Here is a 17992-nt window from a genome sequence, read left to right on the forward strand (position 1 = left end):
ATTGCGACTTTATATCTCACAATTCTGACTTTATATCTCACAATTCTGACTTTATATCTCGCAATTCTGACTTTATATCTCACAATTCTGACTTTATTTCTCGCAATTCTGACTTTATTTCTCGCTATTCTGACTTTATTTCTCGCTATTCTGACTTTATATCTTGCAATCCTGACTTTATATCTCACAATTCTGACTTTATTTCTCGCAATTCTGACTTTATTTCTCGCAATTCTGACTTTATATCTTGCAACTCTGACTTTATTTCTCGCTATTCTGACTTTATTTCTCGCTATTCTGACTGTATATCTCGCAATCCTGACTTTATATCTCACAATTCTGACTTTATATCTTGCAATTCTGACTTTATATCTTGCAATTCTGACTTTATTTCTCGCTATTCTGACTTTATTTCTCGCTATTCTGACTTTATATCTCACAATTCTGACTTTATATCTTGCAATTCTGACTTTATATCTTGCAATTCTGACTTTATTTCTCGCTATTCTGACTTTAAATCTCGCAATCCTGACTTTATATCTCACAATTCTGACTTTATATCTTGCAATCCTGACTTTTATATCACGCAATTCTGACTTTACAGTATATCTCGCAATTGCGACTTTTTACCACGCAATTCTGACTTTATTTCTCACAATTCTGACTTTATATCTCGCAATTCTGACTTTCTAACACGCAATTGCGTCTTTATATCACACAATTCTGACTTTATATCTCGCAATTGCGACTTTAACAATTCTGACTTTATATCTCGCAATTCTGAGAAATAAATTCAGAACTGCAAGATGTAAACTCGCAATTGTGAGATAAAAAGTAGCAATTACCTTTTTTATTTTTCATTCTGTGGCGGAAACGAGCTTCCATAAGTTAAAGCCCAGTCTGAAACATAAAATTTTTTGGTAAATTGACAGGTATAGCTAAAACTCACGTTTTAGACACCTTACACCTTTTTCCCAACTCTTTTTGTAACACAACAGAGAAGGTCAGTGGTGTTTCAGTCCCAGAGAAAATAGAAACTAGAAACGATGCAAAATTGGAGATCTAGAGAGACACAACGAGACAGAGGGAGGTAGAACCGTGTCTCAGAGGACACTTTTTTGTGAACCAATTCAAACAATGGCCCTTTAGTTGTCAGGGGCCGGAGCCCCCTTTAGTGCTGTAATCTAGATGAGCCCTTTCAGATAGAGCGAGTTCTCAAGACCTTTCCGCATGAGAGAGACAGTGTCAGTGTCACGGCGAGGGCTGATGCTCGCCTGGACAGTTTGGGGACTGTAGATCCAGTGAGAGTGTGTCCTATGCCTACACAGGGGTCATTTTGTAATCTACACTTTGTGAACTAGACATGATGGTGTGTGTGTGTCGTTGCAGGCAGTAGAGGAGCTTTTGGAGTCATTGGAATTGGAGAAGAGCAGCTATCACATGGGTCTTAGCAGGGTGAGTACACAGAAACACACATTTCTGTTCAATCTATCACTTCAGAAGCATCAAAGGAAGCGGCGGGTGATTTTACGATTCTCGTCATCTACTGCGTGGTCCGTTGGCTGGACGCAAGACAAGTCGAGCATGAGCTGCTTTGTTTGTTTGTGTCTTTCTTAGTTCTTCATGCTGTCCTAATCGGTGTGAACAGACGCTGGCGCTCAACGGTTTAATCCCATCAGCTGGAAAATCATTGCAAGCCAAAAAAGACCCCTGAAATAAATGGTGGCGTGTGTAAACAAGCCCCGCCTGGTGCGTTCCCAGAAGAATGGAGATTTATTGGACCGCATTATAAGTTGGAATAGTTTGTCATTATTTTTTGGCAGCTGCAAGGTTTACGAAGGCTGAACTGCGCTCAGAAATAGATTACAATGTCAGGGGCCCGTCATGAAGCGTTCGGGCAACAAAACAACCTGATTTACAACTCAGTTCTGCTCGACTTGTGCTCTTGCGATTACCGGCAATGAAAAATGAACCAAATAGGCGTTAAATGGACATTGATTTACGTGGTTTGTTCGGATCGTTGTGGTCAGATGTCGACGCTAGATAAAATAAAGATTTTTCAATTGAATAAGTAAAAGAAAACTGATACTGAAACGTATACTCTCTCTTGCCGTTAAAGAAATATGCATATATTTTTTTCAAATTAAATTGATTGAAGATTACAGATGAAAGCGGCATCATCTCCATATGAGTTTATTCACATTTCTTTTTCTACTATGAAATTTTAGGACCACTTTTGTGACAATTATGTTGTTGTGTGTGTGTGTTAGGTGTTCTTCAGGGCTGGAACAGTGGCTAAACTAGAGGGACAGAGGGATGAACACACCAGACAGAACATCACGCTGTTCCAGGCGGCCTGCAGGGGCTTTTTGTCTCGACAGGCCTTCAAAAAGAGGAAGGTAAAGTCAATTTTCTGTTTTGCTTCAGTCCTCTGCTGGAATTGCAATGTCAATCAAACAGAATCTCAACAGTTATTTTCAAAGGTTTGGTTTTAAATCTTTTCAAACAAGAAATCTCTTATACTCTCCAAGGCTGTGTTAATTTGATCAAAAATTCAGTGAAAACAGTAATATTGTAGCCTGGTTAAAACCAGACCGTTCTCAGGCAAAGGCAAGCGTCATAGACAAATCATTTCCAGAGGGGCATCACCAGCGGATGTCGGGGAAAGACCAAAAACCAATCAGAGCGAGGAAGGAGATGACGTATGCAGAGAGAGTGTTGTTCTTTGCTCGGTTTTTAACAAAAAGGAAATGTTCAAATCGCTTAAAACAGACTGCGATAGCTGATTCGAACGAGTGATGTTCAACGGCGGCATCCATCTTTGTAATGTAGGCTACAAAATCTGCTTCAAAATCCCAATCCCAAACGTTTCTGATTGGTGCCTCGATTTCGACGGATTGGAAATGGGCTTGAATGAGCTCTTTGCCAGATCTAAATCCAAAAATCGAAATATCTAAATTTGCCGGAAGTTGTCAAGGCTAGTAATATTATGAAATATTATTACGTTTTAAAAATAACAGTTGTTTTCTTTTCTAATATATTTAAATTGTATTTACTCCTGTGGTGGCAAAGCTGAATTTTCAGCAGTCATTACTTAGAACAGAGTTGATTAGACTGAATTTAAAGGAAGCATTGAGAATGTTGAGACCGTTTAATAAGATCTAAGTTCTGGCTCGTTCACATCTCACCAGCGCACTTGGCTCAGCGTTTGTGGTTCGACTGCTCGAGACTGTTTTCCAAAGATGGCTCCTGCCTGTATTCGCAAAGTGGACTGTCATTCAAAAGTATCTTCTTTGAGATCATGACATAACAATATCCTCTCAATTCTTCATGAAGTGCATTTTATTCATTCCACATTTACAGTTTTGATTGGCAGGTCTTTCAGTACTTTTTCAAAAATGACATATCACAATCATTCTGTGGCTTTTATGTTTGTGTTTGCAAAGGAAGGAACATTAATCATGTCATGCAACGCTGTTAATGCGACTGTCATGTCATTCACAGATGGAGATCTGCATCATCAGCCTGTTTGTTCTGAACACACATATTGCAGAGTTCAGTTCAATATTTTGTAGGGCTGTGCAAAAATTAATTGCGATTAATCGCATCCAAAATAAAAGTCTGTGTTTACATAATATATTTGTGTGTGCTGTATATAATTATTTTGTATATATAAATACACACACATGCATGTATATATTTAAGAAAATGTGTTATTCATATATAAAATATTTATATTTATATAATATAGATTATGTATTTATTTATATATACAGAATTTAAGTGCAAATAATTATTAAATATATACATGCATGCATAGGTATTTATATATACAAAATAAGTATATACAGCACACACAAATATATTATGTAAACACAGACTTTTATTTTTGGATGCGATTAATCGCAATTAATTTTTGCACAGCCCTAATATTTTGTCATCATTTACTCATTCACACGTCTTCCACACTCACGTCAGTAAATGAGCGAGCAAAAAAAAACAGCACAAAAGATTTGATTATTTGTGCTATAAAATAAACCACATTCGGGACAGAATTGAAGTTTTAGTGTGACGTGTCCCTTTAGATAAATAAAAGCCCCTCTCCATCTCTCAGATCCAGGATTTGGCCATCCGTTGCGTCCAGAAGAACATTAAGAAGAATCATGGCGTGAAGGACTGGCCTTGGTGGAAGCTCTTCACCACCGTACGGCCTCTAGTGGAGGTTCAGCTCACCGAAGAACAGATTCGAGGAAAAGACGTGAGCCATATAACTCTTTATTGTCCCAGTTTTGCAAATGTTTATCTGTGTGTGTGTGTGGGTGCATCTGCCTTAAAGATGACATGGTCTGAGAGCTTTTGTTGCGTCAGCATTAGAGCTGAGAAATCTCTTTGATTCCCGAAGCCGTCATCTCAATCCGAGCTCAAAGCATTTGCAACACTGCTGTCTGACCCCTTCCTGAACTCACCTGATAGATCTTGCCTGATCAAAAACACATCAGATCATACAATATTAGCCTAACTTATCTAAATATTCAGTATTGTTTTGTGCTTCTTGACTCGTAGGAGGAGATCATGCATCTGAAGTTGAAGCTGGAGAAGGTGGAGAAGGAAAGGAACGAGCTTCGGCTGACCTCGGATCGAATGGAGAGCAGAGTAAGATATGCAAGCATTGTATTTGACTTTGAAGCACGGCCTCATTTTACTGTCCCGTTTTGATAGACAATAAATGTAGTAAGTGATGTCTTCAGGAAGATTTCTGTGACTAGTTTATAATGCAGTGATGTGAATAAGTTTGGACCCCCATGCTAAAGTTGCCTAAAAAGAGGAATAAAAAAATCATCTTTTGGATATTGATCTTAATGCCTTAATTAGAAAAATGAGGAAAACTCCAACCTTTAAGGACACCAATTTTCTTTGTGAATGAATAATGTATCATAAATAAATAAATGTTTTTCCTTAAAATACAGGGTGCATACTGTAAGTCAGGACAGCCCTATGTTAAATTCCCATAGAGTCAGGCAGATTTTTATTTTATTTCATGGATCCAGGATAATATGCATCCTGATAAAGTTCCCTTGGCCTTTGGGATTAAAATATCCCCACATCATCACACACCATTCACCACACCTAGAGATTGGCATGGGGTACTTTCCATAAGATCATCTTTCAATGCAAATCAAACCAGCTATTAGGCTAACTGAAGTAAAACATGCCAATCTCTAGGTGTGGTGAATGGTGTGTGATGATGTGGGGATATTTTAATCCCAAAGGCCAAGGGAACTTTATCAGGATGCATATTATCCTGGATCCATGAAATAACTGGCTTTTAAAAATAAAAATCTGCCTGACTCTATGGGAATTTAACATAGGGGGGCAATGACTTACTGTATGCACCCTGTATTTTAAGGAAAAACATTTATTTATTTATGATACATTATTCATTCACAAAGAAAATTGGTGTCCTTAAAGGTTGGAGTTTTCCTCATTTTTCTAATTAAGGCATTAAGATCAATATCCAAAAGATGATTTTTTATTCCTCTTTTTAGGCAACTTTAGCATGGGTGCCCAAACTTATTCACATCACTGTATATGAGTTGAAGTCAATGGAAAGCCTCCACCATATTGGAAAAACCAATGCGTATGTGTGTGTTTCTGTAGATTACGGAGTTGACGGCAGAGCTTTCAGATGAGAGGAATTCTGCGGAGTCTACATCCCAGCTGCTGGAGACGGAGACAAGCGAGAGATTGCGTCTGGAGAAGGACATGAAGGATACGCAGGTACGTGTTCTCCATGCTTCAGGAGGACACATACCACTTCAAAACCCCCCCCCCACTACCCCATGCATTCATACCGCAATCACAACCACAATCATCCCCACATTTATAGTGTTGTTGTGACAGAAAGGCCAACTAAAAATAAAAAAGAGGCACAAAACTAAATTAATTAAAAAATAATAATAATAAAAAAAAAGATCAATTTCTCACTTTGACACAATGACAAACAGCTATACTACACACTGCATTAAAGGTAATATTATACATATACAAACAATATGCCATCTAAGTGTAGCCTTACTGTTTGAGTAGTTTGTGTCATGGATTGACTGGGAGTTGTGGTAAAAGACTATTGATTTATTAGACTTATTTAATATTTAATATTTAACAATATTATTGACCTGTGTTGTACTACTTTCATGTTATCACTGTGAAGCTGCTTTGATACAATCTGTATTGTGAAAAGCGCTATATAAATAAATGTGACTTGACTTGACTTGACTATTGGAGAGTTAAAAAACGTTCTGATATAATCTGAGGAGGTTGTGGTGGGAGTGTATTTTGTGAGTGGGCTGCTGTGTATCACACCTGTTTGTTGTCCTTTTCTGAAACTCAGGTGAAGTTTGACTCTGTGAAGAAACAGATGGAGTCCATGGAGATGGAGATCATGGAGGCCAGACTCCTCCGTGCATCAGAACTCAACGGCGAGATGGACAACGATGGCGATGATGATTCTGGTAAAAAACAAAACAACAAGCTACATGACCAGAAGCTGACTACCAATATGTTTTATTATAATAAGAACAACACACACACACACACACAAAACACTAGGGCTGGGTATTGACACAAATTTCACAATTCGTTTCGATTCGATTCAATATTTATTTTTGGACATCAGTTGCAATAAATGGCAAATTTTCTCAAGGAAATCAAATCTCTTAACTAATGCTGTAAACTATGGGAGTCTAGTTGTAGCCTATAGACTTCATTAGCCTAATATGAAGGTAATAATGAACTGTTTTGTAGCTATACAAACACTTCAATTACACTTTTATTTATTTTTATAATAAGAAGATTATATGAAATATAAACAATTAAATGGTGGCTGTCATAAAAACTTGCCAGATTTATTCAAATATGCATTAAATATTGAAGAACATTAAGATTATAATGCATATGTAATATGGTGTATATATTTAGCAAAATGCTCCTCTCTAGAGTTATTTTTTCTAGCTGACTAACGAGTTTATGTGGGTTTTCTGAGGTAAATATGACGCTACATTGATTACAAGCTGTTTAACTGACGTCTTTCCACGGTTGAAACGCTGATTGAGTGAATCAATGTACTCTATCTTTTAACACACTTTCAGATGCTCATTCATGTTTATTTGGCGCTGTGACTGGTATTATTAAGCCGGAAGAGAGATCAGCGCTGCTGCTTTTCTCAGCGCCAAAACACTATTTATGTTTTTGAATTTCTAAAGAAAATGGACGTAATTTGAAAATTGAGACTTTGTTTCATATCAATAGTAACAAAGGACAAAGATTATTGCGATTTTTTTGGGATGCGCGCAGCCGCGAGACAATGTCCCATTCATTCAAATGAAACAGGATGACTAATCGATTCTTGAGATTTAAGAATCGATATCGGTTCGTAAAGATGAGAATCGATTAATATCGAGAAATCGATATTTATTACTCAGCCGTACACAACACCCCAGCTCAACAAAACTCTGTCTCTGTGTTTGTTCACGTCAGGAGGTGAATGGAGGTTAAAATATGAACGTGCCATCAGGGACATGGATTTCACAAAGAAAAAACTCCACCAGGAGATGGATGACAAGATGGAGACAGAACAACAGAACAAGAGACACCTGGAGAGAAAAGTTATTATACACACACTATACACAGTCTCTGAATTCAAAATCTGCCACAATAAATAACTCTGACAATGGAAACCAGTAACACCTCAGTATCTTTAGACTTTTCTAAACTTCACTTTCCTATCTCTGTGTGTGTGTGTGTGTAGTTTGCGGAGTTGCAGGCTGACCAGGAGGAGTCGCAGCGATCTGTCCAGCAGCTGAAGAAGAAGTGCCAGCGGCTGGCAGCCGAACTGCAAGACACCAAACTGCACCTGGAAAATCAAGAGGGGCGCAACCATGAGCTGGAGAGAAAACAGAGGAAGTAAGAGCCAATCACACACACACACACACAATAAAATCAATCAGCAAACAATTTTCTATACCCTGAACCTACTCCTAAACACAAACCTCACAAAAATACCTACATTGTGTCCCCAATGTATGGTTTACCAGGAGCACTCACACACACTCACACACACACTCACACATCGCCTGCTGAGGTTTGATTATAGAGGTTTCTGTTTGATTGGTTGTTTCGGACATTGTTTACTGTTTGATTGTGTGGACTGTAGGGCTGGAGTCAACCAAAGAAATCCTTGTTTTATAAATGTTTTTTCGTTGTTGTTTTATAAATGCTCTATGACAATTGTTTAAAAAATGTTCAATCAAAACAAGGTTTTTTTTTTTTGGTTTTAGTCGACTAATCCTTGCGCAGGACAAGACTTTGGTCGACCAAGGATTAGTTGTTTTGATTCAAAAAATCTTGTTTTGATTGAACATTTTTAAATGTTTTTCTTGTTTTTATTGAACATTTAAAAAATGTTCAATCAAAACAAGTTTTTTTTTTTGGTTTTAGTCGACTAATCCTTGGTCGACCAAAGTCTTGTCCTGCGCAAGGATTAGTCGACTAAAACCAAAAAAAAAAAAACTTGTTTTGATTGAACATTTTTTAAACAATTGTCATAAAGCATTTATAAAAAAACAACGAAAAAACATCACAAATAAATAAAACTATAATAATAATACAATTCTTTGTGAATTAAGTGATTTTTTTAAACTGAAAAAAATGAGGAGCAATCAATCGTGCACCTGATGCTACAAAAAAATATCTGCCACATTATAAAAAATCCTAAGGCTTACAAAATAGCCTAAATTAAAGCATTTAAAGATGGGGATAAAACATAGGCTAGAATACAGTAATAAATAACTGCTTATAAAGGAATAAATATCAAGGAGTAAACCATTAACAAAATTCTTTCTATTGGTAAAAAAAAAATGTAACTGGTCGACCAATGAGAATGTCAGTCGACCAAGACGGCATCGACTGATTAGTCGACTAAACGACTAAAGTTGACAGCCCTAGTGGACTGTTTGTGTATAATTTGAAAAGTTGTTTGTTTGATTCAACGGTTCATTTACTTTCTGATAACTTGGCTTGTATGCTTATCGTTTAATCATAGTTTGTTTAATCACACAGTAAGCAATTTATGTTAACAATTGATTGTTTAAGCAGTTTTTTTACTGCCTTAATTATGTTTGTTTTTTTGTTCAGTTTAAGCATTTAATTTACCGTCTGATTTCTTTCTTTTGTTTGTTGTTTAGTTAAAGCTCATCATTTGCGGTTGGCTTAATGTCTTTTGTTTGTTATTTAATTGTTTAAGCAGTTTGTTTAATCACTCTTTTGTTTGTTGCTTTGTTTAAAGCTGTTGTTTTTTGTTATCTGATCCCTGTCGTTTGTTTGTTGTAGTTGTTTAAGCTATTTGCTAACTTTTGTTTAGTACTTGGCTGATGTTGCTCATAACAAATGTATGAGCAACATCAGTGTTTTTATTTTTATTCTATTTCTATTTTTTTTATTCTATTACTATTGTTGTATGTTTCTATATAGCGAGAATGTAAAGCACATTGGTCAACTTGTGTTGTTTTAATAGTGCTATACAAATAAAGATGACATTGACATTGACATAACTAAAGCTTAGCAGGTCAGACTTAGAGCTGGAACTAAACATTAACATGTATGACATTTTATGAGTGAATAGACCTGATTTTGCTCAGAATTTGTAGAATTGGAGATGGAAAAAGAAGATCAGATTACCCAAATCTAAAAATCCACAAGATTTAGCAGCAAAGAGCAGAAGAGCAAATGTTTGCTCTGGTTCCTCCTGGCTGAATCTCTTTGATAGTTTACGCCCATTGGAGATATAAGCAGACTATTATGTTTTTTCCCGTCATACTGTGGTTGAAATTACTTTGCTCAATGCTTGTTTATCTTCTGAATTTTCTGGCAGGTTTGATGTGGAGAAGAACCAGGCTCAAGAAGAACTACAGAAGGAGAGGAACCAGCGGGAGAAACTGGCCCGAGACAGAGATATGCTGGCGGCCGAGATGTTCACAATCAGACAACAGCTAGAGGTGAGGTCTCTCGTGTCCTTAAAGGGATAGTTCACTTTGAAATTAATTTCTGGTGTGTTTTATCTTACCTCAAGGGCATCCAAGATGTAGCTGTCTTTGTTTCCACAGTAGTTTCAATTTTGATATTTTTAGGTCAAACCGTTCTTGTCTGTCAGTCATATAATGGAGGTCTATGGTCACCACCTCAAAGAGCATGCACAGAGAAGTCCAAATTAAACATGATTTAATGTAAATGTAAGTACACATTGATTGCCTTAGACACGAAACGAGCGGTTTGTGTGAGAAAACGAACAGTATTAATATCGTTTTTACCTCTTGTTACCACAGCCACAACTAAGTGATCTGAGGGCGCGGGCGCTTCGGTCTGCGCAAGCGCGAGGCAAAAACAATATAAATACTGTTCGTTTTCTCACACAAACCGCTCGTTTCGTGTCTTAGGCCATTAATGTGTACTTACATTTACGAGTCATTAAATCATGTTTAATTTGGACTTCTCTGTGCATGCTCTTTGAGGTGGTGACCATAGACCTCCATTATATGACTAACAGACATGAACGGTTTGACCTAAAAATATCAAAATTGAAAATATTGAGTAAACAAAGACGCCTACATCTTGGATGCCCTTGAGGTAAGATAAAACATACCAAAAATTAATTTCAAAGTGAACTATCCCTTTAACTTCAGATTTCTGTAATACTTTGGATAAAAGCATCAGCTAATGTGTATAATTGTAAAATATAGGAGAAGGACACAGAGCTGTGTACGGTCAGCGTGAAGGTCGAGCAGCTGGAATCCGAGCTCCAGGATTTCTCCTCTCAGGAGTCCAAAGAGGAGGCCTCACTTGCAAAGGTTAAGAAGCAACTGCGTGACCTTGAAGCAAAGGTCAAAGATCAAGAGGAGGAGCTTGATGAACAGGCTGGAACCATTCAGATGCTGGAGCAGGTACAAGCTAAAAATGGCTGATTAAACGCCAGATAGCGAGTTGTTATTGTTAGTTAAAACAAAAACTATTAAAATAATTTTCGTCAATTGAAATAAAGATAAAATAAAGTAAACTATTAATAATACGTCCAACCATACGTCTTAAACACGACTTCCAGCTTGGAAAATTGCACATCGAAGCAGCTTTGCAGAGGATAATATCAAGTTAACCTCACGTAATCTGTGTGTGTGTGTGTGTGTGTGATTTAGGCTAAACTTCGTTTGGAAATGGAGATGGAGAGATTGAAACAAACACACTCTAAAGAGCTTGACAGTAAAGATGAGGAGGTGGAGGAGATCAGACTGTCCTGCAGTAAGAAGGTGAACACACGAAACATAGCCCTGACAATTTCAGACCTCCATGTTTCCTAATGGCTCTTTTGCAATGTGTGTGTGCAGCTGAAGCAGATGGAAGTGCAGTTAGAGGAGGAATATGACGATAAACAGAGAGTTCTGAGAGAAAAGAGAGACTTGGAATCCAAACTGATGACTGCACAGGAACAGGTGCTAACACAACACAAATACTGCATACAATACACTCAACAAACCATAACACAGTATTGCACCATATAACAGGTTGGCCAGAAGGATGTAGAGACAGAGAAACGTCTCCGGAAGGACCTGAAGCGCACAAAAGTTCTCCTAGCCGATGCTCAGATTATGCTGGACCACCTGAAGACTAACGTGCCTAGTAAGAGAGAGATCGCCGCACTCAAAAATAAGGTACAATCACAATTTATGTCCGTCACTGAATTGATTGATCAACTAGGACTAGAGCCAGACCGATATTATCGGCCGATATTTTTTTATTATTTTTTATTAAACCTTTATTTAACTAGAGATAAATATCTCATTTACAAGTGAGCCCTGGCCAAAATAGCAGCACACAATATACATAACTACATAAAACTGATTACACAACACACACATATGCAAAAATAAAACAAGATTAAACGTTAAGAGCAAGTGCAGACAGATTTGAGTAATTTGTTTAAATGTAACTTGAACTCATTTATTGAAATAAGTTCATCAAGTTTCAGTGAACTTTGGATCTCATTCCAAGCAGCTGATGTGCTATAAATAAAAGCAGTTTTTCCAAACTCTGTCTTCATTAAAGCATATATATATATATATATATATATATATATATATATATTAGGCATTTTCCAAACTATCGGTATCGGCAGTTATAATGGCCGATAAATGAATATTTCAAAAATAAAATAAAAACGGACGAAACACGCTTGAACCATGTCACGAGTGTTGGAGTTGTATAGTTTTTCCACCAGAGGGCACTCTACACTCGTTGAGTTGGTCATGAGACATACATTGCTTGAATAACAATTAAAAGAACATCCCCATCAGTTCTCTCAACTCAAATAAGCAGGACAACATTTGTGACTATCATGTCCAGTTTCAAATAAATAAATAAAATATCGGCCGATATATCGGGATATCGGATTTTAAAACCCAAAAATATTTGTATCGTATCGGCCTTCAAAATCCTTTATCGGTCGGGCTCTAACTAGGATTAATTTCTTAATGTGAGCGAATGAGTGTTTCTGTTGTGTCTGGTTTAGTTGGAGGAGTCCGAGTTTGCCTGCGCAGCCGCAGTTAAAGCGCGCAAGTCCATGGAGCTGGAAATTGAAGACCTTCATATCCAGATGGATGACATCTCCAAAGCCAAGATGTCTGTGAGTTGAATTCTGTTTGACTTGGAAACAGTTCCTTGCTCATAAACAAGACAAGATTTCAGCATTTAATCGTATGTTTGTTTAATCACACAGTAAAGAATGATTGTTTGATTTTGGTATGTCATTTAAGCCTACACTGTAAAAAATATATTTTCAAGATTTGTTATCACAACATTTTTTTCTTTTTTTCTTTTGTCAAATCAACTTAAATAATTTATTTAGTTGAGATAACTTATTATTTTGAGTTTCTGATGATTAAATTAATCTCCTTCGTTGTATTAACTCACTTTTTCCAGTTCAATCAACTTAAAATTTTAAGGCAACCAAGTTACTTACTTTTTTAAGTTAAATCAACAATATTTCTTACAGTGTCGTTCACACTACATGACTTTAAATCGTCAAATTCTGATGGAAACAACATTTCGAGTTTAAGCTTTAAAACTCACGATGTCCGCATGATAAAGCGTTAAATCCCGTCTCCTCCATGTTAATTTGAGTCTTTGCACATTTTACAGTAGCTTGGTTTGTATTCCTGCAGTGTCTCGCTCTCTGGCCCCGCCCACTGTAAAATCTCATCGATCCAAAACCCAAAAGCTCCACATGGATTTTTAAACATCAAATATGTTCTGATTGGCTGTGATTTTGTCACTTCACATTTCACCTCGCTGAGGACAGAAAAAGAAAATCAGTGCAGCTTTACTCTTTTCTGATTACTCTTTCTCTCTCATCACTCTCAAGCTCTTTCAAGAACACAAAAACATGTTACTCGGTCAGAATGAAATGGCTCGCTTGCGGTTGGTTGATTTATTTCTTATGAAGAAGAGTTGATGTCAAATAGGAGAGTTTAAGGGTATAATCTCCTCGTCTCTGGCTTAACCAGAAATATGCAATTACTGCGTGTAATGACAGTGTTTTAGTCTTACTCTAAAATGGCAGAAGCATACAGTAGTTGTTAAAGCGTTGCAGTGCTGTGTGATTTTATTTCGAGAAGTGTTCTTCTGTTATTAAAATGAATGGGGTTTTTTTTGGTCAAAAAGATCATTCTCCTCTAAAAGGGTCACAGAGAGCAGGGAAAACAAACAATAAAATGCTACATAAATACGTTTTGTAACTTTTAAAAGGAATGGAAAAACATAATTTGTTTGTTGATGTCAAACGCTGTGCATCCAGTCAAACTGTATTCTGGTGCAGTATTTATCTGTCACATGGTAGAAGCTGTCAACATGGAGAGAGGATGTGTTTCCTCATCCTTGAAAAGCTGTGAATAAACTATTTAAGGTACTCATCCAACCCTGTCTGTTCTGTCTAACTCAGTTGGAGGAGCAGATAAGTCGTTTGCAGAGAGAGAAGAATGACCTGCAGTCTCGCTTTGAGGAGGATCAGGAGGACATGAACGAACTCATGAAGAAGCACAAATCTGCAGTGGCTCAGGTGACCTCATATATATATATATATTAGGGTTGTAACAATATATCATGCCACAATATATCGCAATACAAAAATACAAAAATATGTATCGTGGATAGTCCCCCCCCAAAATAAAAATTAGTGTGTGAGGAAAAAAAATTCAAGTTTTCAGAGTTTTAGTGTCAGTAATACATTAAACTACTATTATATATAATGTTGATTATAATGCACACTCTAAAAATGCTGGGTTGTTTTAACCCAATTTTGGATCAAATATGGACAAACCCAAACATTGGGTTAAAAAATGTAATTAAAAATGTAGTTTGTCCATATTTGACCCAAAGTTGGGCTAAAACAACCCAGCAGTTTTATAATAATGCAATGGGGGAACATTTGTGGGAATATTCCTGATAATGCCAAAAGTCTTTTAAATATATCTAGTCAGTGAATTTTAAATATATCTAGTCAGTGAAAGCGTGCAAGCATATTTATCTTAAATAATTCAGTATTTTCAGCTTCAGAATCATAAATATTGTTATTATGGTGTCACCATTGTCCTTGGGTTACAAGCACCAATTCATTTAAACCTACAATGTAATATCAAATTTAGCATTTTAATCAACAGCACATTTTTTGTTAACCTTTTATCATAAATCTTGGAGTATCGCAATAATATCGTATCGTGAGTTCAGTATCGAATCGTGTCATGAGGGTATCGTTACACCCCTAATATATATATATATAACTTTTATTCAGCAAGGTTGCATTAAATTGATCTAACATGACAGTAAAATATTTGTGAGATCAAGTGTCAAATCAACTTTCTGTCATCAAAGAATCCCGAAAAAATGTACATCACGGTTTCCACAAAAATCCACATTAAATCAGCATCTCTCATACTCTGATTTGATCCTCAAGAAACACCAAAGACTAAATGGAGTAATGATGCTGAAAATTCACAGGAATAAATGACAATATTCAAATATAGAAAACAGTTACTTTAGATTGTATTAATATTTCACAATATCACGTTTTTTACAGTATTTTTGATCAAATAAATGCAACCTTGGAGAACGCGACAGACAGATATATATATATCAGATATATATTATATCAGCCATTAAAAACATGCTATAGCACAGATAAAAAATTAAAGTTAACTCTTATAGTTACATATGTGTGTGTGTGTTTAGACTACAAGAGATCTGGCACAAATCAGTGACCTGCAAACCCAGGTGGAGGAGGCCATGAAGGACAAACAAGAGATCCAGGATAAGGTACCAAAGAAATCCTCAAATACGCTAAAAAAGCAGACGCTCTCAGCACAGTCGACCCCGATCCCCTCATTTACCATTTCTTTCAGTATACGGTGGATATTGATTGATTAGAGAACTGCGGTGGGTCTGTCGCTTGTGGTCTTGAATGTGTGTGTGTTTATTCTCCTCGGCAGCTTCAGTCCCTGCAGTCACAGCTTGAGTTTCAGGAACAGTCGATGGTGGAGAAATCTCTGGTCAGCCGCCAGGAAGCCAAAATCCGTGAACTGGAGACCAAACTAGAATATGAGAGGACCCAGACTAAACGTCTGGAGGTGAGTCGACTCATAGCAAGACACTGAACCAGGACTGTAGGGTCTAGTCAGTTTCCTTTAGTTTTAGTTCATTCATTTTCTTAGTGAATTGGGAGCTAAAACAACGTCTAATGAGCTCTTATCGTCCATGTTCGACCTCCAGTCTCTTGTGACGCGGCTGAAGGAGAATCTTGAGAAGATGACCGAGGAACGAGACCAGCGTGTTACCAGCGAAAACCGGGAGAAGGATCAGAACAAGCGCATGCAGCGGCAGATCCGCGACATAAAGGAGGAGATGACTGAACTGTCTAAGAAAGAAACCGAAGCCAGCCGCAAAAAACATGAGCTGGTGAGTTCCAGAGCTGGATGGAGATTGCCTTAGTATCACTATAGCAACTATTATCAAGAGAAACGGCCACATAATGCTACTGTATAGTAACCATGGCTTAAAGGAGTAGTTCACTTTAAAAAAAAACTTTTGCTGATAATTTACTCACCCCCATATAATCCAAGATGTCCACGTCTTTCTTTCTTCAGTCGAAAAGAAATGAAGGTTTTTAATGAAAACATTCCAGGATTTTTCTTCATATAATGGACTTCAATGGGGTCCAAACGGTTCAAGGTCCGAATGAGAGTTTCAGAGCAGCTTCAAAGGGCTTTAAACGATTCCAGACGATGAATAAGGGTCTTATCAAGCGAAATGAGCGGCAATTTAAAAAGTTTAAGTTTTATAGGCTCAAACGGTCGTTCTGTGATGTGCGTTCATGACTCTCCTGTTCAAACTCGTTCATCAAAATGAACGAATCTTTTTTCGTGTCATTTGGTTCATTCAACGAACGAAATGAACGAAATGACTCGGGAAAAGATTTGTTCATTTTGATGAATGAGTTCGAACAGGAGAGTCACACAGAAGTCCATTATATGGAGAAAAATGCTGGAATGTTTTCATCAAAAACCTTAATTTCTTTTCGACTGAAGAAAGAAAGACATGGACATCTTGGATGACATGGAGGTGAGTAAATTATCAGCAAAAATGTTTTTAAAAGTGAACTACTCCTTGAACTGTGACATTTGTTGTAAGGCCAAAGGCCGCGGTCATTTTTCATAACTCTGATTGGTTGGACCTTTAACAGGAATTGGATATTGAAAGTCTGGAAGCAGCCAATCAGAGCTTACAAGCAGATCTGAAGTTGGCCTTTAAGCGGATTGGGGACCTGCAGGCCGCTATGGAAGATGAAATGGAGACGGATGATGATGACGACCTCATCAACAGGTATGAAGATTAGTCTCCTGACATGTTCCCATGGCAACATTTCTCTGAAGTTGATCAGGATGACCACAACCTTTTTCAGTTCTTCTTTGGTTTTCTGTCTCCAATTGTATTTTAATGGATCAACACTATTTTCCTCTTTTCCCCCCTTTTTTTTGTGGAAGTTTACAAGACATGGTGACAAAGTATCAAAAGAGAAAGAACAAAACGTGAGGATACTAAACGGTCTATGTTTCTCATCTGTCGTTGGTTTGAGTTTGTAATTATATTCATTGTAAAAGCATGTGGAAAATGTCGTTGTATTAATCCAGGGTACAACAAACCATATGAAGTCTTACATATATTATTTTTTAGCTGAAATGGATTCAATAGTTCAATAAGTCATTTGATAATACAGCAGCATTTTCTTGTCTTCATAAGCATGTTTAACACTCATTATTTATTTACTCATAACACCAGCCATCTTTTCATCGGAGCCCTCTGAGTCATGGAAAACCAATGGAAATATCAATATATATTTAAAAATTGGGATTTCTAAATTTATTTAGAATTTCAATTTTTTTTTAATGAAAATTAATCTTTACAAAAATATTGAATTTTTTTTATCCAATTCATGGAAATGGCATTAAAAAGTCAGGGAAATTGGTAATTTGTCAATAGATACTTAAAAATAAAGAAACTAAATGAATGCATTTCGAAGTTTCCACTCCCTGAGCGAATTATGATTCAGCATAGTTTCCCAGGTGCTCTATGAATTCCTTGTGCATCTTGCTACTTAACTGTGTTTAGCACATTGTGACTGTGTTTATGTGTGTTGGTGTAACTGCATGGATTTGGGAAGGGGGGAATCCACTGCATTCGGTTGATTTGCTGTAATTGGGTGGAACTGCAATATGCAACCAAAAGAAGCAGATTGTCACAGTCGATTAGCATCAGAATGTGAGCTGTGTGTGTGCTTAAGCTTTAAATTGTGCGTGACGGTAAGTTGAAATTCTCCACAAACAGCTGCAGTCTAAATCCA

General features: G+C 36.9%; 1 protein-coding gene across 3 annotated transcripts in view; it reads left to right on the top strand.

The window, feature by feature from the left end:
- The window catches only part of myo18aa (myosin XVIIIAa), a 59226-nt gene that overhangs the window by 34516 nt on the left and 6718 nt on the right, over positions 1-17992 (top strand). For 2 of the 3 annotated variants that reach the window (XM_089126503.1, XM_089126504.1), the window contains 20 exons: positions 1390-1455; positions 2271-2399; positions 4115-4258; positions 4564-4653; positions 5659-5778; positions 6392-6512; positions 7537-7664; positions 7808-7962; positions 9929-10052; positions 10794-10994; positions 11244-11354; positions 11433-11537; positions 11610-11756; positions 12614-12727; positions 14042-14158; positions 15328-15411; positions 15585-15722; positions 15865-16050; positions 16835-16974; positions 17136-17180. In XM_089126503.1, the coding sequence (XP_088982629.1) occupies positions 1390-1455; positions 2271-2399; positions 4115-4258; positions 4564-4653; positions 5659-5778; positions 6392-6512; positions 7537-7664; positions 7808-7962; positions 9929-10052; positions 10794-10994; positions 11244-11354; positions 11433-11537; positions 11610-11756; positions 12614-12727; positions 14042-14158; positions 15328-15411; positions 15585-15722; positions 15865-16050; positions 16835-16974; positions 17136-17180 (2465 nt within the window). The remainder of the gene's footprint in view (positions 1-1389; positions 1456-2270; positions 2400-4114; positions 4259-4563; positions 4654-5658; positions 5779-6391; positions 6513-7536; positions 7665-7807; positions 7963-9928; positions 10053-10793; positions 10995-11243; positions 11355-11432; positions 11538-11609; positions 11757-12613; positions 12728-14041; positions 14159-15327; positions 15412-15584; positions 15723-15864; positions 16051-16834; positions 16975-17135; positions 17181-17992) is intronic. The other variant, XM_089126502.1, reaches the window with a different exon arrangement.

The sequence above is a fragment of the Pimephales promelas genome, chromosome 23 (genome assembly GCF_988280905.1).
Source record: "Pimephales promelas chromosome 23, fPimPro1.hap1.1, whole genome shotgun sequence".
In the NCBI taxonomy this organism is placed as follows: domain Eukaryota; kingdom Metazoa; phylum Chordata; class Actinopteri; order Cypriniformes; family Leuciscidae; genus Pimephales; species Pimephales promelas.